General features: G+C 44.0%; 1 protein-coding gene across 4 annotated transcripts in view; it reads right to left on the minus strand.

Annotated features, from left to right (window-relative positions):
• The window catches only part of KIN (Kin17 DNA and RNA binding protein), a 43,517-nt gene that overhangs the window by 14,155 nt on the left and 2,244 nt on the right, over positions 1-27,118 (minus strand). For all 4 annotated transcript variants that reach the window (XM_023256320.2, XM_045060852.1, XM_003988087.5 and 1 more), the window contains exons 2-10: positions 23,327-23,421; positions 19,527-19,570; positions 19,321-19,443; positions 18,348-18,529; positions 14,975-15,023; positions 13,948-14,005; positions 6,454-6,583; positions 3,827-3,877; positions 486-554 (exon numbers count right to left, since the gene is read on the minus strand). In XM_023256320.2, the coding sequence (XP_023112088.1) occupies positions 486-554; positions 3,827-3,877; positions 6,454-6,583; positions 13,948-14,005; positions 14,975-15,023; positions 18,348-18,529; positions 19,321-19,443; positions 19,527-19,570; positions 23,327-23,421 (801 nt within the window). The remainder of the gene's footprint in view (positions 1-485; positions 555-3,826; positions 3,878-6,453; positions 6,584-13,947; positions 14,006-14,974; positions 15,024-18,347; positions 18,530-19,320; positions 19,444-19,526; positions 19,571-23,326; positions 23,422-27,118) is intronic.

A 27,118-nucleotide genomic window follows, 5' to 3' on the forward strand; every position in this document is an offset into this window, starting at 1 on the left:
ATAAAACTCTTAGGGGACGGCAAAGAGGGAAAAGGACTGGAGCGCTGATTTTCAAATTTTCAAATCTTAGAGCGGCTGAAAGTCTCCCAGGCAAAACACAACGAGGAAGCCCTCCTTGGAACTCCAGGCACATAATCATATTTATTGCCCATTGTTAACAAAGAGGATGCATCTCACTGATTAGCAAGGCCTGCACAGTGAGTGAGGGAGTTTACGCGGCACCCGTGGGACTTCATACATACTGTTTACTCCAGGAGGAAAGCACACGGAGTATAAATATAAATTACGGTTGCAAACGAATAAATATAAATTACGGTTGCAAAGGAATCATTTTTCCGCCAATTATGAAGTCAGCTCTCCTTCTACAGAACCATCGAGAACCTCAGACACAATGGTTCTGCCCTGAGGACTTGACCTTTCAGGAATACCAAAAAGGCTTTATTCGGTCGATTTCACAGAGTCCACTCACAGCCTCACAGCCTTACCTTAACAACACCCTTTCTCTTATGATATTTCTCTCCGAGTTTTTTGGTTATAATTTTCACAATGATTTCCTAGAAAATAACAACAAAAAAATAAAGATGAAAGACAGAAGTTATCTTCTCTTTCACTCCTTCATTTAAACCATGCTCGCCAAAAATCATAGCAAAGTGTAACTGCTCTGCTAAGGAAAAAATCCGGGTGTTCTAAGCCTTTCCAATCATGGCAAAACGTTCCCTTAGTGACCTTTTATTTCTTCTTTCTCCCTTTATTCGATATGGTTACCGAGAAGGAGAAAATACCTGTCTCGAGGCTGATTTCCACGCTGAAGGTCCCCTGAAATCTAGGACTTTTCATCTGTCAGTCTCAACCCTGTTAATCCAGGTCTTTCAGAGAGAGCTGCTTTCTTTCCATTCAAGGAAGTGAAAGGTGCCAAAGATATTACACCGTTGGTGTTCAGTGCTGATAAAAACTCAGATGGCAAGTCTCACTGGGAATTGCAGGGAAATGTCTTTGAGCTTACGCATGACATTTTTCCAGAATGTTCTCTTCTCGTGATGTTACTCTGAATTTTTGATACACACAGGATTCTTCCAGATTAGCTCCAGCTAAAAGTATCGTTCTTCTGAACATCTAATTCTCAAGTGGGAGAGAAATCTGGGCTTATTTCATATTCGTGCATTCTGGGTTTGCTTCTTTATCATCATGTTGCTGATTTAGATTAGCTGTCTAATGGCGGATTGGGAAAAATAAATCGCCTGACTTCATGCTACAGTCACTATAGCGATTCTGAATTTGCTACTTCAAGTGAATATAACAGAGGTACTAGACGGTCACGAGGACTTCACTAAGCCAGGCCAAAAATTATATTAATCAAAATTCAGTGAGGACTTTGGGGGGAGGGTGTGGAACTGTAGAAAGACGTGCTTAAGAGAAAACGTGAACGGTCTAAGACTTTCTAAGTGAAGCCAAATGATGCCAAAACAGCTTCCCTGATTTAATCAGAGTATTTCTGGCCTCAATTTCTCTTTTTTGTTCTTTCTTTTTTTTTTTTTTTAAATTTTTTTTTTCAACGTTTATTTATTTTTGGGACAGAGAGAGACAGAGCATGAACGGGGGAGGGGCAGAGAGAGAGGGAGAGACAGAATCGGAAACAGGCTCCAGGCTCTGAGCCATCAGCCCAGAGCCCAACGCGGGGCTCGAACTCCCGGACCGCGAGATCGTGACCTGGCTGAAGTCGGACGCTTAACCGACTGCGCCACCCAGGCGCCCCTACTGGCCTCAATTTCTCAAAGGCCCTCATGGGTACACACTCATAATCTGAAGCTAACTTATTACATCACTGGGCTTACTGACACTTGCTCACACAATAGATCAGTTCAAAATATTTCTTTACTCAGTTTAAACACTAAAGCTCTCCAATCTGGCCCGAGGGACTGCTGGTTATTTTAACAAACATACTGCCCATTTCAACATAAGAGACACATGGAATCATCATGGCACTGTTGGCTGACCCTCCCTTTGAACGTAGCACTCCGTAAGAGGAAGCAGGAAGAGAATTTGAATAATCTGTTATAAGAGAATTATCAAACAGGAAATATAATTGAATTGGAAGTATTATCAATGGGAAGAGAATTTTTGGACTAGCTAAAACGTAGAAAGCGTTGTCTTTTTTTTTTTTCTTTTGCTTTTGGTTTCCTTTCTTTTTCCTTTAAACCAATGATTCGTAAGGAAGGGCGTACATCAGAATCACCTAGGAGACTGATGAGAATATGCATTTCACCCCACGAGATGGGATGGCGATCGTAGGAAAACATACGTAATTTGGAAAAAACGCTTCTCTAAAGATTTGCGAATTACTCTCTGGGTAAGAACAATCGCTTTCAGGAAAAAAAAATTGTTTTCCTTCCTTTTCTTTTTTGAGAGTGAGAGAGAGAGAGCACGTGAGTGAGCAGAGGAAGGAGAGAGACCCTTAAGCAGCCTCCTTGCCCTGTGTGGAGCCCGACTAGGGGCTCTATCCCACGACCGTGAGATCATGACCTGAGCTGAAGTCAAGAGCGGGAGGCTTAGCCAACCGAGCCACCCAGGCGCCTCTCGACTAAATTCTTGATTACATTTTCATAAACAGTAATCAAACTATTAATATTCAAATGCTAGCTACTGTGATGGAGAAAACACACAAAACTTCCCTTCGGCCCATCCCTTACTAATCGTGACCGACCCGTGCTACAGCCGGGGAGTCCGGGCGCCTGAGATATCACAGGAAGCAGCACGTTCACTCGCTCAGAGCACAGCCTGCTGAAAGACTGCCAGAGAGAGCTGCCTAAGTGCTTATTCTGCGGCCCTGGGGAAATCCCCCAAATGCTTTCTGCCTCAGTTTTCTCACCTATAAAATGGGAATCATAACAATAACTACCTTACAGGGCTCATATAAGAATTACTTGAAGTGATTCATACAAAGGATTCATTCACTATGTAACACAGCAAATATTTTCATGTTAGCTGAATTACTGCATGATGCTTCCTGTGGTCACCGGGTGGAAATGCCTCCCAGGTAGAGGACCACAGACTAAAACATGAAATCAGTGATCTGAGGTTTCAAGCTAGAGGGAGAAGGACCACGAAGACCTGAATGAGAGCTCACGACTTCCTGACCATCAAGGTTATTATTAACCTTATGTTTCTAATCAAAATTATCTAAATGACACACTCTCACTACCTTTCGGTCTCCTGTCACTGATCAAACCAGCTTCTCAAAGAATAATGAAGGCACCCTGAACGTCTTCCGAAAATTTCACATCTAAGCTCAAAACAGAGCATCAGCAAACTATAATAATTTCTGGTAATTATTTAAATATTTCAAAATTATTATCTTAAAACAATAGAACAATAAATACACAATAAAATACAAAGCTCTACTTGAGTTTGTAAAATTAAAACCACCTTTGTTCAACAAAGTACCTAAAGGGATAATCTAAGTTCAATAAGCTGCAAACTGAAAACAAATACTTCTGCTTTCACAATTCTACATTTCAGCCCCATTCCTGAAAACACAACCCTTGTCTTCTAGCAAACACTGGAAACGATTCCAGGCTTCAATTCAAGATGCCCACAAACAAATCTGGCATTAAACTCAAGGAGTCTCACCAGCCTATAAACGGGAAGTTACTCTCTAATACAGGTATAACTGATAATTTAAGATCAGATGAAAAGAAAAGTCAGGAAAGTCTATCCATAGGATTTAAGTATGTTTGAGAAACTTAAGTCATTTATACCAAATGCTCATTGAATCATTCACTCTTTTTAAAAAGCGTTTAGAACTTGAGAACTCCAGCTGAATACGTACAGGCTGTAGCCAATAGTCTGTTCGGGTACTTCTTTTCCTTTCCTCCTCGATCTGTAGAACACATAAGACATTCACAGAATTCTCTCATTAAAATCCTTAATTTATTTCAAATACCATTCTATTTAACAAAAGAACACCATAAAACATATGCCTGAAAGGGGCTCCGTGTAACTTACAAGCTCTGACAGATACAAATAAACTTTTTTTGCAATTAATTTTTGATTTCAAAAAAACACTTGGGGGACACCTGGCGGGTTTAGTCTGCGAAGCGGGCTACTCTTGATCTTGTAGTTATGGGTTCAAGCCCCATGTTGGGTGTAGAGATTACTTAAAAATAAAATCTTTAGAAAAAACAAACGAACTTGATTTGATAACAATATGTGATAAAGCAAGTCAACTGACCAAGAAAACAAATACAAGCGGCCTCTACTTGGTCAACACTGCAAGGCCATCTGCCAGCGCTATACTGCCCCCTCCCTTCTTCCCCCCACGTGACTGTCATGAGCTGGAAAACAAGCAATGTTTTTGTGGTAAAAACATAACACGGGGTGCCTGGGTGGCTCAGTGGATCAAGCGTCCGACCCATGATTTCAGCTCAGGTCCTGATCTCATGGTTCATGGAATCGAGCCCTGTGTCCGGCTCTGTGCTGACAGGGCAGAGCCTGCTTGGGATTCTCTCTCTCCTCTCTCTCTGTCCCTCCCCTGCTCATGCTGTCTCCCAAAATAAAGAAACATTAAAACAAGCACCTTAATACACACTTAATGCCAGTTTTGCACAGCATGGTTAGTTCTATCTACACTCTGATGGCAAAAAGGGGCTTCTCTGTTTGATAAGGACAATAAATCCTGTGAATATAGGGGAAGAAAAATATAACCTGGAGAGACATAAGCAAAAGGGCGTCCAAAAGAAGAGTGCTGTCTGGCCGCCGTGGGGCTGTATCACGCCTCCTTCTTCCTCAGCTGCCTTAAGTGAACCCTAAGTACCAACTTTCGAGGGGCCAGAACGCTGCAATTCTTTGGTTGGTAACAAGTCTCATTTTAATTTCTCCAATTTTCCAATATGAACAAAGAGCATTCTAAATTTAGCATGTCTCACCAAGCGGGTAGATGTAGCTTTCCATTTGACTTTGAGTTAGATTCAGAAACTCTGCCATGGCCTATTAAGACATCTAAGAGGTCACTCCCCCTCCTCTCTCGGATCTCAAATGCTACCACTCTCGCACTCATCACGCTCCAGCCACGTGGATCTTTCCTTCATGTGCTTGAGGTTGAGATCTTCCCTGCCGTAGCACCTTTTCCCAAGCTCTCCCCCACGGCCCGCCCTCTGACCTCCTTAGCACTTATCATTTTGTAATAACTCACTCACTGGTTCACTTGTTCGTGGGACGTCCCTCTTACTAGCATGACACACAGGGACTGTATTTTGCTCCCTCCTATGCAGACACAGGACCTTGCACAATGCCCAGCACATAACACAACTCAGTATTTGCTCAGTGACGGAGCGACCGTATCTCCTAGTGTATCCATTTTATATTACACTCTCAACTTTTTAGACTGGCCTGCATTGTAGGAGCGCCCAGTAGCAGGGAAGACCAAATAGCTCCCTCTCAACCCTTCACAACTGAAGAGGAGGGTTTGGGGAGACTAGAGGAAATGATGGTACAGAAAAAAAAAAAAGTTAGCTTCTTATATCCATTTATTCTTTCTCTTCACCTGTCCTTCTTTTCTATTTGGTTCACAAATTGATTGATCAGGTAAGGCTATATGTGGAGAGTGAGAGAGGAAGATTAAGGAACATATTGGGGCACTGGGGTGGCTCGGTCGGTTAAGCGTCTGACTTCGGCTCGGTCAGGATCTCGTGGTTCGAGAGTTCGAGCCCCACATCGGGCTCTGTGCCGACAGCTCGGAGCCCGGAGCCTGCTTCGGATTCTGTGTCTCCCTCTCTCTCTGCCCCTCCCCCGCTTGTGCTCTGTCTCTCTTTTTCTCTCAAATATTAAGAAAAATAAATAAATTAAATAAATAAAATAAAAAGTAAATAAATAATTTAAAAAATTAAAGGAAAAAAAAAGGGAATATATGAACAACCTCCTGCAGCACTGCTCTAGGGCTGCAGGTCGATTGAGAGCCAAAGTCTGGCCCCGGATCCTAAATCACAGGTTTTCAGTGATTCATCACATAGGCCTGGCATCAGGTGCAGTCAAATACAAAGTACGTCGTGGCTTTCTCTTGCTGGCCGGGGGGTGGCAAATGGAAGTCAGAGGCGACAGGAGAGCGCAGGGTGGCGGGCGGGAACCCACGGAGGATGCCAGTCTCACTGAGCCACGGAAGGTAAACAGAGCTGCTCCTTCCTGTTCTCGACCCCGCCACAGCCCTTGTGCCTGAATTCCACTGACCGTGAACACACGGAGAGTTCTGAAGGCAGCCCTTGAAGCGAGAAAATAAACTTTGATGGGGGGTTTCCAACTCCTTTAGTTCCATCTGATCTACACCCCTCCCCTAACCCAGTGTCTACACATCTTTTGACTTTCATTCATCTAAGAACTGGCAAAACTACCTAACCTTCCTCAGTTTGAACTACGTCATTCCTCTGACAGCTGAAAAGTCGACACGCGGCTGGTAAACTATACCTCCATGATTTCATCGAGTGCTGATTTCTTTTTTTTCTTTTCTTTTGATCGAGCTGTGCTCTGGGAAGATTCTTTTCGCTTAACTGATGCCGCATTCCCGACTGTCTTCAACGCGCTCGGTCCCAAGGAGCTGGCGAAAAGAAAAGCCATACCTGTTAACAGACACTATGCGCAGAAGGCTTTCCAACGTGCAGAAGAACAACACAGGAAAGACTTGTTACTCGATTCATTTACAACGGGTCAGTCGAAACAATAAAGGACCTGTCTCTATGCCTTACAGGACTGTGAGCGCGAGAACACGCGACCTCTCCCGCCGTAGCGCCCTCCTCCCCCTCACCCCTTCTCTTGGCGCCAACGGTGATCAGCACGGCCGAGTGGTGGCAGCGTGGGTTGGGCAGATCCCACGGGGTCGGGCAGACGGGGTTGGGGTTGGGCAGATCAGGGTTTAAGGAGACTTCTGCTTCTGACTGAGCGATTAACCTTTCTACACCTGAGTTCCTCATCTACGAATGAGGATAAAAATGGGACCCGACTCATAGCTCAACTGCAAGGACTAAGTAAGATGTGTGTAAAGAAGTCTCGCATATTACTGCCAGTTCTATCTTCTGAAGGCAAAAATCTCAACAGGTCACTTAATTTTTGATGGCTCCCGCCTGCCTGGAATTGACAGTGTAAATTCTAAAATTTGCACCGCAATATAAAATTGTCCCCAGTGGCCCAAGAACGCTATCTCTAACTTATTATATACACTGGCCATTCTGAACAACTCGTTTTTGATTGAGCCACGCCGTGTTTCATGCCTTTGCAGATTTACACGTGCCTCTTTCATACATAGGACGATCTCTCCATTTACCTCCATTTGTCCCAATTCTGTTAAGATCCTTTCTTCACGAGGCTTCTTGGATCTTGCTGTCTCTGCGGCATGTATCACACTCCACTTTGCATTACAATCATTTGCATATGTGATTTGTACATGTAATCAGGTGTATATGTTTGTATTTACTTATTTTTTGTGGTAAAGGAGCAGTAACCGTCTAGTGACTCACATAAAATACATGCTCAGTTAATATTTGCTAACTGAATCTTGTCAGTCTAACCATTTAGTTTGTCATATCTGCAAACGACGAATAGAGGAAAATATGTGCATGAAGCTCCTATGGGGATAACCAAGAGAAAAGTGTGCTCAACAGAAAAACAATCTTGAATTATTCTTTGGACTTTTTTTTAAGGCATTTAAAGACAGCACTGGAGGGGCGCCTGGGTGGCGCAGTCGGTTAAGCGTCCGACTTCAGCCAGGTCACGATCTCGCGGTCCGTGAGTTCGAGCCCCGCGTCGGGCTCTGGGCTGATGGCTCAGAGCCTGGAGGCTGTTTCCGATTCTGTGTCTCCCTCTCTCTCTGCCCCTCCCCCGTTCATGCTCTGTCTCTCTCTGTCCCAAAAATAAATAAATGTTGAAAAAAAAAATTAAAAAAAAAAAAAGACAGCACTGGACTTATTGGCAGCCAGGTTACTCTAACGAGTTCTGTTCAGCTTGGAGTCAACTATGATCCCTACTTCTCTTCTGCAGTCCAGGACCTCCTGACTCGGTCTTCGTGGAAGTTCATGTTCTCTCTTTACCTAACTGGAAGGTTTTCAATTTATCTTTTTGAAATGTCACTTGCTGGGTTTTGTCCCATAACTCAATCCTCTGAATATATTTCTAAGTTCTCATTCTGTCAGTGGACACATTTCCCAGGTTTGTGACAATTGTACATAACATTTATTTGGTTCTGAACAGATTAAGCCCGTATAAAGATAAACGCTTCAACTTGCTGCTTAAAGAAAGGTTCTTTAGGGGCACCTGGGTGGCTCAGTCAGTTAAGCGTCTGACTCTTGATTTCGGCTCAGGTCATGATCCCACGGTTTGTGAGTTCGAGCCCCATGTCAGGCTCTGCGCTGACAGTGTCCCTCTCTCTGCCCCTCCCCTGCTCGTGCGCTTGCTCTCTCTCAAAGTGAATATTTTAAAAATGAAACAAAAAAGTTTCTTGAGATTTAAAAGTACCTTTATAGCTAGAAATCCACGAAACTTAGCACTAATTCCAGATCACAATCAAACACACTGTGTCCACATAAGAGGCGCTAATAACCCTAGCAAAAGGGGAATGGGGTTTAAGTGGGTAATTGGGGGGATCTAGTGATTACATGTTTACAAACCACCTATTTCCTACTATAGTCAGTGCTTATGTTTCTGCTTTCTGACCCTTTTCACATTCTCCATAATTCCCCAAATTTGATCAATACTGAGTCCTTGAATACATTGATAAATTATTTCGGTATTTCGGTATTCATCTCAACTTGGAATCTTGAGATATTCTTCTTAAAACTAAGCGGCATAAAAAACAAACAACCCCATTAATAAGTGAGCAAAAGGCATTTCTCCAAAGAAGACACATAAATGGTCAAAAAGTCCATGAAAAGATGTTTCACAACACTAACCATGAGGGAAACGTAAATCCAGAGCACGTGAGACAACACTTCCCATCTCTTAGGATGGCTTATGTAAGAAAAATACAGAAAAGAGGAGTGTTGGTGAGGACGGGGCGCCCTGGAACCTTGTGTATTGTTGGTGCAAATACACAACTGGAGCAACTGCTATGGGAAACAGCAAGGCAGTTCTTAAACAAAGCCAACGCAGTGCTATCCTACAGTCCAGCGACTCCACTCCTGGGTGTATACCCAAAGGACTGAAAGAAGGGACTCGAACATCTATCTGTGCACCAATGTTGAGAACAGCATTATCTGTGATCACCAAAAGGTGGGAATAACTCAAAATGTCCAATGGCCGATGAAGAGACGAACAAAATGTGGTCTACACGACAACAGGATAGTATTCAGCCTTAAAAGGGAAGGAAATTCTGACACATGACCATAATGTGGATGTACCTTGAGGACATTAGAGTGAGTGAAAGAAGCCAGTCACAGAAGGGCAACCTCTGTATGATTCCACTCATAAGAGGAGATTAGAACAGTCACGTTCATAGAGACAGAAAGTAGAACAGAGGTCACTGGGGTCTGGTGGGGTAGAGGGAAACGGGGAGTTAGGGTTTAACGAGTACAGTTTCAGCTTGGGGTGATGAAAAAGTCTGGTAGATGGATGCTGGTCACAGACATAATGTGAATCTATTTACTGCCACTGACCCGTGCACTTAAAAACGGTCAAAATGGTAAACATCATGTTATATATATTTCATCACACAAAAACACCTAAACTGAATAGAAAAAAGAGTTTTCTGTCAAGACAATTTATTTGGCATTATTAGATGTCTACAAGGTGACAAGCAGTGGGGATAAAAAGATGAACAGAATAGCCCATCAGGATCTCATAACAGGTGGGAGAACAGACATGGAAGGGTGTCCCGGGAAGGGGGAACAGCAGACACCGAGAAAAGTCAGGGTGAGCCAGCACGGCTCGTCTAGGACGGCACAAATAATTTAGCAGAGCTGGAGTACAAGTGGTGGGGGATGTACCAGATCACAATGGTCACATAAGAGCATGGAAAAAAATGACGATTTATCTCACAGGTGATGACCAAAGATACTGAGTCTTTAATAAGAGAAAGAGGGGCACCTGGGCGGCTCCGTCGGTTGAGCGTCCAACTTTTTTTTTTAATTAAAAAAAAAATCTTTATTTTTGAGAGAGAGAGAAAGAGAGTGAGGAAGGGGCAGAGACAGAGAGAGACACAGACTCCAAAACAGGCTCCAGGCTCTGAGCTGTCAGCACAAAGCCCGACACGGGGCTCGAATTCACGACCTGCAAGCTCATGACCTGAGCCGAAGTCGGACGCTCAACCGATTGAGCCACCCAGGCGCGCCCCGACCATCCAACTCTTGATTTTGGCTCAGGTTGTGATCCCAGGGTCATGGGATCAAGCCCTGTGTTGGGCTCTGCACTGGGCACGGAGCCTGTTGAAGATTCTCTGGGGCACCGGGGTGGCCTAGTGGGTTAAGCATCTGACTCTTGATTTTGGCTCAGGTCATGATCTCTCTGTTTGTGGGTTCAAGCCCCACGTTGGGCTCTGCGCTGACAGTGACATAGAATTCTCTCTCTCCCTCTCTCACTGCCCCTCCCCTGCCCACTCTCTCTCAAAATAAATAAACTTAAAAAAAAAAAAGTTTCTCTCTCTCCCTCTCCCCTTCTCTTCTGTTCATGTTTTCTCTTTCTTAAAATAAATAAATAAATAAAATAAAATTTTAATTGCTTATTAAAAAAAAAGAGAGAAAGACATGGTAGGGCTTGACATCTAGATCCTTCTTGCAATATCAAGATTCTGTTAGAGCTAAAATGAATGATGAAGAATTTAAGAAATGCTGACAGAAGACATTATGAAGGACAGAAATCACTAACACAGAAACCAGAGAAATTAGATTATCAAGAAAATAAAAAGTTGGGTTTGTTTATGTTTATTTATTTTGAAAGAGAGAGAGCGAGAGAGGGCACGTCCGAGCAGGGGAGGGTCAGAAAGAGAGGGACACAGAGAATCCCAAGCCTAAGCCAACGCACAGGGGATTGATCTCACGAACTGAGATCATGACCTGAGAAGAAATCAGGAGTTGGACACTTCACCGACTGAGCCACTCAGGCACCCCAAAAAGTTGGTATTTTGAAAGAGTAATAAAACAGATAGTAAATTTGAGAGGCTAGATAAAAAGGATAGTCTAGAAAAATAAAAATGATGCAAATTATTGAAATTCGTATGATCAAGATTATATTGCAAAGTTGAATAAACTAATGACTGTCACAAAAGTGTTAAATAGTACCGAATCAGTAGTAAAAGGTATTCCCTCGCCTGCTGACACTAACACAGTATTTTACCAAGCTTTCAAGAAAGTGATAATCCCTATCCTAAAAATACTGTTTAGAATCAAGAGAGAAAACCTATGCAAGTCATTTTAAGAATTTAACATTGCCAGAAGCATAGGAAATTAAATATCACTCTCAATGACGGTGAAGTAAAAGGCAAGAGTCCATCTTTTTTCAGCCGTGTACTACATTCAATCTTCCCACTAGCTGCTCTCACAATAACACCCCTCCTCCCCCAAAAAGGTTCTAGTAGAAGGTGACAAACCGAGACAGTGAAGATGGGGCTAAAATCAAGGCAAGAAATGAACAGTAACAGATTGCGAATGGAATGTTCGCTTCTAGAAGGGCCCTAGAATTCTGCCATCGGTTAGTAATAACTGACACAATTAAAGAAGAGAAGCCCCAAAACAGAAATGGGAACTGAGTAACCTGTGTTCAAAGCCGGGAGGAGCAGGGCTTACCTCCGTGCCTCAGTATAGCCTAAGACACCCATTTTTGCTATCTAGATCACTTCATTCATTCTGAGTTTTAGCTATACAAGAGATATAAATCGACAGGAAAATAAATCCCAACCTCTACAAAAATGGGCCGTAATCTCAGAAAAAGGAAATTTAGATGAGTCTTAACATTGTATTATCTGTGACACCACTTACGCGTTTGTATACATACTTGAGACTGAACACACAGAACTTGGTCAAATAAAACTACTTTTATAATGACATCAAAGCCTGGCGTCGGGGTAAACAGGAGGCTAAACAGCAGACCCCAAAGATAACCGGTCCTCATCCCTGGAGTTGATACATGCGACCTTACTGGGAAAAGGGTCTTTGCAAACGAGATTAGGTTATAGATTCTGAGGTGAGACTATCCTGGGGTGCCCGAATGGGTTCTGTACACATGCATCCTTTCAAGAGGGAAGCAGGCAGATCTGATACACAGAGAAGGTGGTGTGAAGGTGGGGCAAAGAGAGACGTGAAGACGCTGCTCTTGAAAACTGAAGGGTGCAGCCACAAGCCGAGGGACGGCAACATCCAGCGGAAGCCGGAAGAGGCAAAGGACGGATTCCCGCCAGGGCCCGCGGAGGAAGCACCGCCTGGCACGTGGCCTGATCTCGGCCGGCGATTCTGACCTCACGCTTCTGGCTTCCAGAAACGGAATAAATTCCGTTGTTTCAGGACACTTGGTTTATGGTCATTTACAGCAGCCACAGAAAACTAATATGAGAGAGGCCAGTTTGGGGGCCGCTGGGACAAAGTTTAACATTTATCTACACTTGGGAATAGCAAATAATAAGGGAGACTGGAGGGAAACACGTACAGGTCTAAAAACCATAAGGCAACGTGTGATCTGACTTATTTAAATCTGTTTTCCGGGTCCTATCAGACCACTACTTTGAAAAGAATTTTCAAGGGTACCACGTGTAGAACCCAGCTGACCGCTTCCTTCACCATCTCTAATGTAGGTGTCAATCCTGAAATATTTTGACCAAAGTGAAGACCTCCGGCCAGCCATTCTGAAGCAGTATTACGTGCTCCCTCAGTCTGTCTAGTTCCTTCAACTCTCCTCGCCACTTACTTCGTCGTGTAAATAAACACTCGCCTAATAAATTAACCAGAAAACCTGAGTTAGGTCTTCAATAAACAATATGTAAAATACTAAGTAAAATAACAAAGATTGGCCAACTCAAAACTAATTTCTGGTAGCTAATGGGAAGGTGTCAGGAGGAGGTGCCTTCCTGAATATCTTGTTTTTATTTTTTTTTTTATCTCCATAAACAACTGGACACACTGCACATCACAGATAGTGAACAGAGATGTGGTGAAAGAATGTCTAAGAACTGCAAGAGAAGAGAACGTGAAAAGTGAGAAGTACCTGACTACATGCTGTTCCAGGACTTGGCAAACTACAACCTAAGGGGCAGATGCAGCCTGCCGCCTGTGTTTATAAATAAGATTTTACTGGAATACAGCCACGATCGCTTGTTTACATATTGTCTCTGGCTGCTTTCTCACTCCGATAGCAGCTAAGTGGTTGTGACAAAGACATATGGCCAATGATGTCTAAACTATTTACTGTAGGGCCTTTCCCAGAAAAAGCTGGCAAGCCCCATTCTGTTACTACATCGCGTAGCCCAGAAGGCAGTCGTCACTGAGTGCTGACCAGAGCATTTACACTGTACTAGGTGCTGAGAAGTTAGGCGAATGACTTCGTCTCTATTCTCACAAGATCTTAATACGGTAGACAGAACAAAAACTGTATACTCCAGCTAATATTTAAACTTGAGACGTGGGCTCTGATAGAAAAACAAATAGCAAAATAAAAGAAAAAAAGGAAAAAGAAAACCAAATAGCACCGCAGTAGCACAGAAGGAATTATTAAGTGGAGAAGGACTCCCAGAGAGACAAAGATGTGTCATGGGAAGCACGTGATCAGAGTAGGCCTTTCCTCAAAAGGGGGAATCATATCATCATAGGCAAATCAGGGAAAAGAACAGTTGCTGAAAAACACAACAACCACCAACAAAAACAAAACAAAGAAGAACATTACAACCAGAAAAAGAAAAAAAAACACCCACAATACTGCAGCTTTTAAAATGTAGTCATCAACATTTCACAGAAATCCTCGAGTTCTAAGATACCTATTCACGTAGCTCACCTTGATTTGGATGATGTTGCTGCTGAACTACATGCTCCTTTATTCAAATTGAATGTAACTGGAAGAAAAAACAGTGCTATAGTTTTTTACGTATTTTACACATTTCATTTCCTACACACGCACACACACTTCATTTATACACATATACGTATATATTTCAGGGAAATTATAACACTTCTCAGATAAGATACCACACCACATCTACACAGAAGTTCCCGGATGGTCGGCATGAACGAGAGCTGGAATGCTCCTATCCAGAGGTGATAAACTCCTGCAGAGAAGCGCACTGGGCAGATGCTCAGAGCTGGGAAAGGCTGCCTTGGCTGTTCTCCACCTCCACTGTCCCCTTCTGCCCTTGCTAAGGGGACAGGACTCCAATTTTGTTTAGGTGGTCACACTTCTCACACTGTGTCTGTATCCTCTGTAAATTTGCATGTTGAAAACCTAATGCTCAAAGTGATGGGATTAGGAGGCGGGGGCAGGGGTGGGGGGGGAGGCTTTATAAGGTTCTTTTGCTCTAAAACAATCAAAATAATCCCGCTTCCTTTCCCAGCGACTGCCTTTGACGTGGAGGCTGATAGGGTCTGGCCAGTGACATTCCGAAGGAAGTCTGCTGGCCGGAGGAGTGTCTTCTAGGTAAAGTTTCCTGGCTCACAGGGGACTCTAGAAGAGATGCCCTCTGTCATCCTCTGGACAATGCTGGGTCTACATACAATGGCCGAAAGTGCCCACAGCTACCTCGTGTCCCGCTGCCGACCGATGGCCTGGCGTCCGGAACCACCCTGCCCCTGGGACTCTTGTTAGAGCAAGCTATTTCCTTACTACTGAGGCTCCCTTTGGTCAGTTTTCTTACTTGTAGCTGAAGGCATCCTACCCGGTTCATCATTACAACTTTTTCACATATGGGCGAGAACAGTGCGATCCAGACACAGTACAGGTCTTGCTCCCAAACCTGTCGCTAGTTTTTGGCAGGGCCGATAGGAAAGCATCCATATTAGAAGAAGAAAAAAAAAAAAAGTAAAACTACCTTTTTCTTCATCATTTTCTCTGCTTAATTCCGTAAAAACAGGAGCCTCCTAAAAGGAAAACAAAAAGAGTGTGAAGCTTTGGTTTATAGTGCATTTGCCATCAGTACTCAGTAGGCCCAGGTGCTGACTTCCTACCCATTGTTGCAAGGCAGCTCCAAATACAAGTGCAAGGTGATTAAGATCCTAGCCAAGAAATGACACGTACTGCAAACATCCTTCCACTGAGCACTATTCCAAAGCGGGGAGAAAGTGACTTCTCTGGACCAAACTGCAGAAGTTTACCTACATCTGTCTTCCTGCTACAATTTAAAATGGAAACAACAGGGGCGCCTGGGTGGCGCAGTCGGTTAAGCGTCCGACTTCAGCCAGGTCACGATCTCGCGGTCCGGGAGTTCGAGCCCCGCGTCGGGCTCTGGGCTGATGGCTCAGAGCCTGGAGCCTGTTTCCGATTCTGTGTCTCCCTCTCTCTCTGCCCCTCCCCCGTTCATGCTCTGTCTCTCTCTGTCCCAGAAATAAATAAACGTTGAAAAAAAAAAAATGGAAACAACATAAAACAATAAACTTTAAAAGTTTTAGCTAGAGGATTACCTTAAAAAAACAAAACCTTTCTATATTGTGGGATGGTTTACTGTTAAGATCGAGAGTCTAAGACGAACTCAGGAAGAAGTGCAGGTAAAACCCACCTCTGCGCGGTATTGGCTCTGTCGCCTGCCAATCTCACAATCTCCCTTATGCCTCAACTATTCTACCTTTAAAACAGGGATAATGTGCATATTCAGAGGTATCATAAGGGTTAAATACGATATAAAGGAAACACTTAGCATCATGCCTGCAAGAGTGTTTGATAAATGTTAACTGTGGTTTCTACTAACAGAAAAGATGTTCTTATAAATAAAACGTTAAAAAAAATGTTCTTGAGATCTAACTGAGATATTCTTTCCTTAGGCAATGTCCATTAACATCTTACAAAAGACACAATGTTACTTTTAAAAAGCTGACATGTTTAAGTGTGGAATGAGGAAGCACTGATCAGTAGGACTTCTTTTACTGGAAGATGCTATTTATACCTGGAAAGTATGAATTAACTTGAAGGTCTTAATGGAATTAAGCAAAAATGTTACAAAACAACGCTATTCCAAAAGGTAAACCATGTTCCTCTGCACAAGATGTGATCCTTCTTAATTTCCACAATAGGAAATTATAATTTTCCCTCCACTGAAAACAGAACTTTAAATTTTATTTTCATTTTATTTTAAAGGTTATTTGTTTTTTAGAGAAAGAGAGTGCAGGGAAGGAGCAGAGAGAGAGAATCCCAAGGAGACTCCACACTGTCAGCGCGGAGCCCAATGTGAGGCTCAAACTCGCAAACCATGAGATCGTGCCATGAGCTGAAACGAAGAGTCGCATGCTTAACTGACTAAGCCACCCAGATGCCCCCAGAGGTTTAAAGGGTATTTTTTTTTAATTTTTTAAATTTTTATTCATTTTTCAGAGACAGAGAGAGACAGAGCATGAGTGGGGGACGGGTAGAGAGAGAGGGAGGCATAGAATCTGAAGCAGGCTCTGAGCTGTCAGCACAGAGCCCGACAGGGGGCTCAAGCTCATGGACCGCAGGATCATGATCTGGGCCAAAGTCAGATGCTTAACCGACTGAGCCTCCCAGGTGCCCTCAGAGGTCTAAATTTTAAAAAGGTAAAAGAATTTCAAGAATAAAAAGTGTTTTCAATCTTAGGCAGGGGTTAAATTTTACAACTACAGGGCTTTAAACATTGTTTCTATTTTAATATAGAAAACTCCTAAAAGATGGCGTAAATACATGCATATGAAAGCAGCACCATATTACACACGCACAGCCACCCACTCATCAAGGTCAATTAACATGGTATAAAAGTTGACTCATAAATGGATCTTTACTTTCTTATTGCCTTTTCCTTCCTGCGTCACTCTGTAACAAACAGCTTCTATAAGACACACACATTAATGATCAGAGCAGCTGTATTCATAATAGCCAAATCCTGAAAACAAGCTACATGTTTCTCAGCAGGACAATGGATCAATTGTGTGATATTCATAAAATGGAATAGACATCAATTTTAAAAAGGGTGAAACACTGGTGGGAAAGGACACAGGTGCAGTAAACATAAAGAACATTCTGTCTGAGTTAAAGAAGCCAGACACAGAGAGAGTGTACCGTATGGCGAAGTTCATATGAACTTCGACGAAGTTCAAGAACAAACTGGCAAGTAATTAAGAGTGGCACATCAGAACACCGGTTCCTTCCTGGGGAACAGGGAATATTAACTGGGAATGAGTATGACACTGAAAATGTTCCGTATCTTGATCTGGGTGGTCATTTCATAAGCTATCCGTCCATCTACTATCCATCCATCCATCCATCCATATGTAAAATTTCACTAAGCTGTAACCTTAAGATTAACACACATCATACACTTTAGCACATGTATCTTATACCACAATAAAGTTTTTTTTTTTTTTAATGTTTATTTTTGACAGAGAGAGAGAGAGAGAGACAGAGCATGAGCAGGGGAGGGGCAGAGAGAGAGGGAGACGCAGAATCCGAAGCAGGCTCCAGCATAGAGCCTGACGCGGGGCTCAAACCCACAGACCGCGAGATCATGACCTGAGCCGAAGTCGGACGCTCAACTGACTGAGCCACCCAGGCGCCCCACACAATAAAGTTTTTAAAATACTAAATGGCTAGGAGCGCCACCTATGTCATAGGCTATGCTTTCCTACACACACACAACTTTTGGTATGGAAGCACCATGAGGCAGGGAGTTTTTATCTTTTGTTTACTGCTCTCTCCCCAGTACCTAGAAGAAGGCCCGGCACACAGAGGGTACCCAATAAATATTTGTTAAAATAAATGCCCTCCTCTAGTTATTCTAACACCTGAACCACCTTCCCCATGCCCTGTCTCCCCATTTACCTGGGTTCGGCCTGTTGATTCTTTAGGCCCACAGGTTGTATCTGCCTGATTCAAATAGTCTACATCCTGCCCAGGCTGGGGCAGGCGCTGGCACCTAGGTTCCCACACTGTGTTTAACTCCAGCATCGCGCTAATTACGGCCGAGTAATGTCATCTGCTGTGTCTCCCCCATTAGTTATCACCTGCACCTTAGCCATAAGGAAGCTGAGGTTTAGAACTATAGAATTCTATAAGATCAAGAGTCAGTAAGTCAGAGATGGGACCCAGGCTGGCCTCGACTCCAGAAGCTGGCCTTTTAGACTCCGTGATGCTCATTCTCCTCTTCGGTAAGGAACAGCATCTGCCAAACTCAACTCGATGCTTAAAAATTTTGCTTCTTGAGACCTTTTCCCATTGCCTCCCTGAATGACACTGCTGCCCACCTGTTCTTTCCCTTCCAGACCTCTTCTCACTTGTTCTTCAATAAACTTGGCTGTCTTCTCTTCATCATCAAGGTCCTGCTTCTTCTTCTTCTCCAGTTCCAGTTGCCGGCGGATAGTTTCTGGGTCCCTGTCGATATACTGAATATACCAGCCCTTCGGCGTCTCATCCACCTTGCACAAGCCTTAAAAAGAAAAAAAAAATAACAGGTAAACTCATACACAACCAAAACTAAAGGGAAATATAAATGCGTTCCATCTCTGCGTCATGTACTTATTCATTCAAATACACAAATTCATGCGGCCCACGGATTTTCCATACTCACAGTTGATAACATTTAGATATTTTAAGTGGGATACTTTATCTCCTTGAACAGAAAAAATTATCATTCTGATTTTTAACTACCTGGGCTAAGTCAACTATGTACGCCAGGGAAATACAGGAAAGTATCATCTTGCTTAGTAATTATTTAACTGTGTCTAAGTATCTAACATCCGACGAGTACATGATATTCTACTAACTTAATAGAAATTTGTCCCGTAAAATGGAATCAAGTAACACAGTGAGTATGTGATACACGTCACGGCTCCTTGCCCTCTCCCTCCAAGTTCATCCCATGAAGATTAGAAATGGAAAAAGCTGCAGCAAATTTTTAAAAAGTTCCTTGCGCAGGGGTAACAAAAGACTCAGAAAGTAAAATGAATACGGGGGCGTAAGAGGCGAGGACTGGTAATAACCCTTAACCCGAATGAGAGGATGTGCCAGTGATAAATCCAGGCCCTGTCAAAAGAACCGTCCCAGACGCTCACGTTCGGGTGGAACACACAAAATCAGTCCTGGAAGATTATGCTCCCCTCCGCCAGTTTTTAACTGCCCTGCTCGCCCTCTTTTCTGTAAATGTACACAGAAACCGTGACAGTTCTGTCTCTGCCCCCGAGCCACGCAACAGCTGCTCAGATCCTGTTTTATTCTCACCTTCTCTGCCCAGCCACTTGGTAAAATCAGTCAGAGTCTCCCACTGGGTGGCATTCATGTGGATGTGCTCCCGGTGGCTGATATACTCATTGTACACAATGTTGTTGTGGACTCTCTTAGTGCCTGAGAACAAAACAGCACACCGTCAACCCGGAGCAGGTTTACGGATTAGGAAGTTATTGTGCGCACAATACCCAGATGCTTACCAAAGCGTCTCCTGAGAAGTTCTAGAAAGTCATTTCGGAATTCCCTAGTAAGGAAAGGAAGGAAAGCATTAAGGTAATTCTACAAATACAAAGCCACCATACAGTGTGAATGCCCAAATGATATATGACACATCTATGTGACTACCTGTTAGGAACCCTCAAGAACTGAAAAGGGAAAGGAATCCCGAAAGTTTACAGCTTTCGAGGATTTCAGTTACAGGTCAGTTTGGAGTTGAGACTTCCAGGCTTGGCGGAGCAACCACAGCAGAAGTGACTCCACGGGTCTAGAAAAGTTCCTCCGTGAAGTCTCTTAGCGTGACTGAGTGTGGCATAATAAAACCATTCTTCCGACGATAACAAAACTTCCCTGATTCCACGTGAAATTGGTACTCAATGTGTCCCTCTGCACGGAATACACTGTGTTACGTGCTGGGTAAACACAGGTGAATAAAACCTAAATCTTGACCCAGGTTCCAATCTAGCAGAACCAATCGTAACATGAGGCGAACTGCAAAAGAGATGTAGCACAATGTCACGGAGTTGAGGGATGCCCGCTGGCGATCTTTAACGTGGGCAGGGAAGTAGACATCAGACCTTATAGGTGGAGAGGAAGAGAAGGCCACTCCCAGCTGGCAGAGAAACACGGAAGCATCACGTCTGGGAAATGATGATCTCACCGAGCTAACATTGTAAGTAGACATAAAGGAGAGACATGGTGGGACAGAACAGAAGAACGGGGCGGGGGTGGAGGACACAGCTGGAAAATAATGGTGGGGCTGATCTTTGAAGTACCTCGAATGTCATGCTCAAGAGGGTGGGTTTTATGCAGGCAGTGGCAAAGCACCAAATAATTTACTTGGGAGTTAGTCTGTGAAAATCTGTGATCTAGAAAGACAGTCCTGGGGAAGACAGAACAAGAATTCTCCAAGTGTGGTCCCTACAACAGTAGCATCAACACTACCTGGGAACTTGATAGAAACAGCACGTCTCCAGCCCCAGCCCAGATCTACGGAACCAGAATCTGCCACTGTTGTCACAAGCCCTCACGGTGATTCTGACGCACGTGGCGGTTTGTGAACCACGGGCGTAAAACACGGACAGGAGGGACAGAAGCTGCGGCCGGGAGATCAGTGAGGAAGTCACGGAATTAATTTAGGTGACACATGATGAGAATGATGACTAGGGCTGGGAGAATGGCGAGGAGGTGAGTTTAAAGGACACCGTAGAGGAGAATCAACAACAGGGAAGTCCCAGCTTAGCATTCCGAGTAGGTATTGTCAGCCAGCACCCGGTAGGCGTGGTGGACAGAGTACCGTGCTTGGCTTTAAAATGTTGGCTTCGGGAGAGCCTTCAGAAATATAGATTACAACTGCCCAGGAAAAAAAAAAAATCCACAACTTAGGACAGATAATCAGGAATGAACAGTAAGACTGAGGAGTCACCCAACACAAAGGGAACAGCTGGAAGAATGACAGAACTCTTGGAGCCTGGGTAATGTGGACTGAAGGAAGCCAAGCGGACACCCTGAGGAACATTCCTGCATTGGAGGAGCTGGGAGGAAAGGAAGAGGGGCTAAGGAAGCAAGCAGGCAGCAGGAGGAGGAGGAGGAGGAGGAGGAGGAGGAGGAGGAGGAAAGCCAGCAAAGAATGGAAAACAGAGAGATGTTTGTGGGTAGTTAAGAGCGTTATCCACCGAAGAAAGATAAAGAGCAAGATGGAAACTGGGCAGCTACGTGGATGCAGTAAAAGGGGGCGGAGAGGAAAAGCCCAGTGTAGACGGCTCTTGCCAGGATGATATTTCCCCAAATGTGGCTCGTGCAGCCCCGTGGTAATCGAGGTGGTTTCGTGTGGTTCACAGATAAACAATTTTGGCCTTTTTCACCGTGTTACCTGCGTTGATGGCACAAAAGCCACACAGGGGACACCTGCTGGCGCCTTAGCCAAGTCAGGGCAGTGGGCGGCGAGGCCAGCCTGCACAGGCAGCCAGAGTATTCTTCACGGACACGCGCTCGCGGTGAGAATCAATGCTGGTTTCACCAAGAACGTCCTTGACGGGGCGGTGGGACAGCACTAAATCTCAGCCTGCGGGGCTCCGTCTCATACCCTGTGCGCCGGGACGGGCTCGGGAACGCAGCACTTCCACCGCCGCCTGGGGCTTGTCTTGAGTGCAGCACTCGTGCGATGGTCTGAGCCACGCATAGAACTACCTCTGTCACCGCGCACCACTGCTACTTGAAAGGATGACGGACCGATCAACTATGGTTATTCAAAATCGGGTATCTCGTAGACATTTGGTCAAAAATAAGCAAAGTGAGCCTTGTCACGTCAAGGAAAAACAGCTGACATTTGTTTATCATTTGTTGCCGACGATAAAATGTGAGCTTTCCGGCAAAAAATTGAATCTGGTAAACTGGCATCGGCCACCGTGAGTCTGACGTCCCTCCCAATACTAAAGGACCTTTCCGATGACACTGATAACATTAAAAAGTATGACTTTACGCTACTACGTAACAAAACGTGTCACCATTCGGAACACTCGGTGAACCAATATTTTCCAAATGACCAGTGCATGATGACATAAAACCATGCGTGGGGACAAGCTCCATCTAAAGTGAAAGATCGAGGGATCATAATGTAATAGCGCACAAAAGTTCCCTGACACGGTTCCAGAATCCACGCTGCAGCTAATCTTGAAGAAACTACCACGTTGTTGTGTTTTGATGTTGCATCAAAGAACAGCCAAAATTATCCGAAAAAGGCTATTAAAGTATTCCCCCGTTCCAACCAGACATCTATGAACAGGGTGGCCTTTCTTTATGTGCTTTACCCAAAACATGTTGAAACAGACAACTGAAAACAGAAGCAGTTGTAGAATCCAACTGTCTCCTAGTAGTCAGACCCTGAAGAGATTTGTAAAAATCTGAAGCAAAGCTATTCCTATTGTTTTTGTTTGTTTTGGTATAGTTAATTTTTATTAAAAAATTATTTATTTCAACACTTAATAGATTTATTATTATTTTATTTTTTTATTTTTATTTTTTATTATTTTATTTTCTTACTAACACTCCTAGATTTATTATTATTTTAAGTGAAATAATAAATACGCTTCATTTTTTTCTCATTTTTAATCCCTAACTCACAAGTATCAATATATCGATATCAATCACAAACAAAAGCTCTTCGAGGCTCTTCAATAATTTTTAAGGGTGAAAAGGGGCCCTAAGGCCAAAAGGTCCAGAACTTGGGAAAGAAAGAGACAGACAGACTTAAGACTAAACATTAATAGCAATAATAATTAATAGCTAATAGTAATCAAGTACTCGATACTTTTCTAAACTCTTTAAAACCATTAACTCATTAATCTTTCTATGAAATAAAGAAAACGCTTGGAAGAGGGTGCTGTTTTTAGCCCCATTTTACAGATGAGGAAACAGAAGCACAGACAAACGTAAGTGCTTCAGCGAGAGTCACGCAGCCCATGAAGGGAGAAGCCTGGCTTTGCAGGGCTTAAAGGCAGGCAGTCAGATTCCACAGCCGTGCTCTGAGCCACAACCGAGTTAGAGTGAAAGAGAGTTTTTTTGTGTTTGGAGAGCAAGACTGAATTGTGAGAAACACTTCTGTAACAATTTCATACTGTGACAAATTGTCAAAGGAAAACAAAACCTGAGCACAAGATAGCAGAGCTATCCTGTTAATGTGTAAGGAACAGACAGAGCTCCCAATATACACATTTTCAAGCATATGTACTACATGTCCAACTCAACAAAGCTTATGAGATAAGGATGTCTTCAAGTTACTTACTCGGAGAAGTAATCCATAAACTGCTGAGGATTTTCTGAAGCCAACAGTAGTTGTCTCTGGTGAGATTCGGACATACAATGACACTTAAAGCCATTCTACAAAACATTAAGTAGTGGTTAAGTTCTGATTTAGGTCATCATAACGGCCCTAAACAGAAGTATTTAGTTAACCATAAAAAGCCCCTCTTTGATAATAAATTGTAACAAAAAAAGAAAAAGAGAAAATCACTAGCTTTAAGCACACTATCATCTTTTTTAAAAAGTTTTTTATGAGGTTGAGTTATGTAACACTGCCCCTCAAGGGATAATCCCAGGAGATTAAAGAGACAGAAAGCGCGTGGCAAGCCGATGCTACTAAGAGACAGGACAGGGCACGGGAACAGAAGAGTGATTTTGTTTTCTAAATCCATTTACCCAATTTTATTGAACATCTACTACATGTAGGGTGATGTAAGTGGTTGGGGAAACGTAACCAAGTAAAATGGGCCGTTAGTGAATTTCACTCACTTTTCTCTACTTCACTTCATTATCCAAAATACATTATGGCATATTACAGAAATGTCATGTTAAATCTCACGGGATAACTGCACACTACAGAAACCTCCTGTTAAATATACTAAATCTGCACCTTCTTCAGGTGACTATAAAAAAAAATGACAAGTTTTGACTTTGTATCTACGCGACTTAGCATTTACAGCTGATTCTCCACCAGCACCGGCGATGAAAACTGGGCCTCTCCCGCCGTGTTCTCCGTGTCAGTGAACAGTTCTGTCCCACGCCCGGTCACCCAGGCCAGGGGCCAGGCATCCTGGAGTCCTCCTCCACCTCTGCATCCACTTACTACTAAGTCCGCTCGGCCTCCCTAACACCGCCCCTCCCGTCTCCCCATCTAGTCTCACACCACTGGCCCAATGTCAACACCCCATCTCGCTTAGCTGCCTCACCCTCAGTCACCCACAGACGACCGACACGATGCTCGCCTCAACTGTGTACCGCCCGTGCACTACTCTCACTCGCAAGTACCTAAAAGGAAACTTGGTGTTGGTCTCATGAATGCAAAACCAGTGCAAATTCCCGTAGGTTAAAAATCAATCACTGAAATGAAAACAAAATGAGGCCAGTAAATTCTAGAAACCTGTGAGAGTGGATGGGCAGGAGGCGAATACTCTGGATCCGACCTCCTTCCCCTCAATCTTCCAATACTGAGAGAGAGGGAGACGAAAGGGAACTTGGAGGGGTCAACCTCTCCTCCTGCAGGCCACCCTCCCAGGCAGGGGAGTCGATGCGCAGAGTTGAGAGCAAACGGGACAGAATCGCCACAAGTGTCTTACTCTGAAATCGGTAACTGAAGGAAGAGTTAAGCAGTTAACTTACTGTGTTTGCCATACAACCTGTGTTTGAGGATAACCAAACAGCTCCAGTTGATGAGAAAGAGCTCAGCCTTACATAAGAATGGCAGCCAATAATAAATTCTGAGAAATACAGAAAAATAACCACTTTGCAACTCTTAAGGAAATAATAGACTCAAGCAAGGATGCTAAAACACCAAAGGAAAAGGTTGATGGTAAACTAGATGTATTCCTTACTATCTGCTCGCTCTTGCGAGAGGGAAAATAGTCCTTTCTAACATTACCGTCCTCTTCACTCAGTCATCTTAGCACTAGCAGCCATTACGGGCCTCCTTGTGCGATGCGATACGAAACCCGCAGGACCACCTATCAAGTCGTCTTCCCTAAAATATTTAACCTGATCCGAATCAAGTCTTCAGCTCCAAGTTCCAGTTTATAGAACTGTAAGTTAGAGAAGGAGGGTCAAAGACAACCACAAGAAAACTTCATTGTTTCATATCAGAAAGTGGGAACGCTCCAGGGCAGTTACTGGCCCAGTAGAGCGTCAACGTCAGAAAAACTGAATTAGCAAAGATACCAACTCGAGTGTCCATTGACAGATGAACGGATAAAGAAGACACACACAACGGAATATTACTCAGCCTACAGGAAAGGACCGAGATTTTGCCATTTGTCACAATATGGATGAGGCTCAAGGGTGTTTTGCTAAGTGAAATAACTCAGATAAAGACAAACTTCCTATGACTTCACCTATATGTGGAACCTTCAAAACAAAAGAGTAATGGGCTCCTGGGTGGCTCAGTCGGTTGAGTGTCGGATTCTGGATTTGGGCTCAGGTAGTGATCTCGCCATCCTGAGGCGGAGCCCTGCACTGGGCTCCGCGTTGGGTGTGGAAGCTGCTTGAAATTCTCTCTGGGGGGGGGGGGGGGGGGGGGCGGGGCGGGGAGGCGATCACATGGCTGAGTCAGTTAAGCGTCCGACTTCGGCTCAGGTGAGGATCTTATGGTTCATGAGTTCGAGCCCCGTGTCGGGCTCTGTGCTGACAGCTCGGAGCCTGGAGCCTGCTTCGGATTCTGTGTCTCCCTCTCTCTCTGCCCCTCCCCTGCTCACCCTCTGTCTCTTTCTCATAAATAAATAAAACATCAGAAATTCTCTCTCTCCCTCTGCCCCTCTCCCCGGCTCATGCAGGCATGCACGCGCACATTCTCTCTCAAAAAAATACAAAACAAAAACAAAAACACAATCAGACCTATAATCACAGAGGATAAGCTGACGGCTGTCGGCGGTAAGGAGAGGTGCTGGGCAAACACGTGAAGGGAAGGGAGAGAGAGAGGCCTCCGGTGACGGGATAGAGAGAACTGCGCAGGAAGTACGGTTGACGGCACGTATGGTGACAGTGTTGCAGGGTGACAGGTGGGAGCCTCACTTGTGACACGCACAGCGAACGGCATAAATTACGTTGTGCAGAGGAAACCACTGTAACTAACATGTGGGTAACGCGTGACAGCTATACTAGTAAAAAATTAATTAGATGGGGCGCCTGGGTGGCTCAGTCGGTTAAGCAGCCGACTTCAGCTCAGGTCATGATCTCACGGTCCGTGAGTTCAAGCCCCGCGTCGGGCTCTGTGCTGACAGCTCAGAGCCTGGAGCCTGTTTCGGATTCTGTGTCTCCCTCTCTCTGACGCTCCCCTGTTCGTGCTCTGTCTCTCCCTGTCTCAAAAATAAATAAAACGTTAAAAAAAAAAAATAAAAAAAAATTAATTAGAAAAAAAAGAAAAACAACAGCGTCGCAAGGGGGCGGGAGCAAGGGCGAGGGAAGTGGAGTCTATATTCCGTTTAGGAATGAGAGAGGATCAAAAGCCCTAATTACTCACATTTTTAGGGCAATGAAACTCTTCTCTGTGAGATGATAATGGATATATGCCATTACACACATTTGTTCAAAACCGGAGAAATGTCCAACATCAGGAGGGAACCCCACTGCCAACTGTAGGCTTTGGTGGTGAAGATGTGAAGCACTAGTCTGTTGCCAAATGCTGATAATGGGGAAACTGTACAAATGTGGGGACCCGGTGTGTACAGATCTCTGGACCTTCCACTCATCATTGCTGTAAAGCTAAAACTGCTCTAAAAAAATAGTTTATTTTTTTTAAGCCCTAATAACAAATCCAATTCATGGCTTTTGATTGGGTCTTGGTTTTAACAAAAACTTAAAAAAAAAAATTTTTTTTTAATGTTTATTTATTTTTGAAAGAGACAGAGTGAAAGAGTACAAGTGGGGGAGGGGCAGAGAGAGAGAGAGAGGGAGATGCAGAATTCGAAGCAGGCTCCAGGCTCTGAGCTGTCAGCAGAGCCGGACGCGGGGCTCAAACTCACGAACCGTGAGATCATGACCTGAGCCGAAGTTGGACGCTCAACTGACTGAGCCACCCAGGTGCCCCTAT

This window comes from Felis catus, chromosome B4 (assembly GCF_018350175.1).
Source record: "Felis catus isolate Fca126 chromosome B4, F.catus_Fca126_mat1.0, whole genome shotgun sequence".
NCBI classification, from domain to species: Eukaryota; Metazoa; Chordata; class Mammalia; order Carnivora; family Felidae; genus Felis; species Felis catus.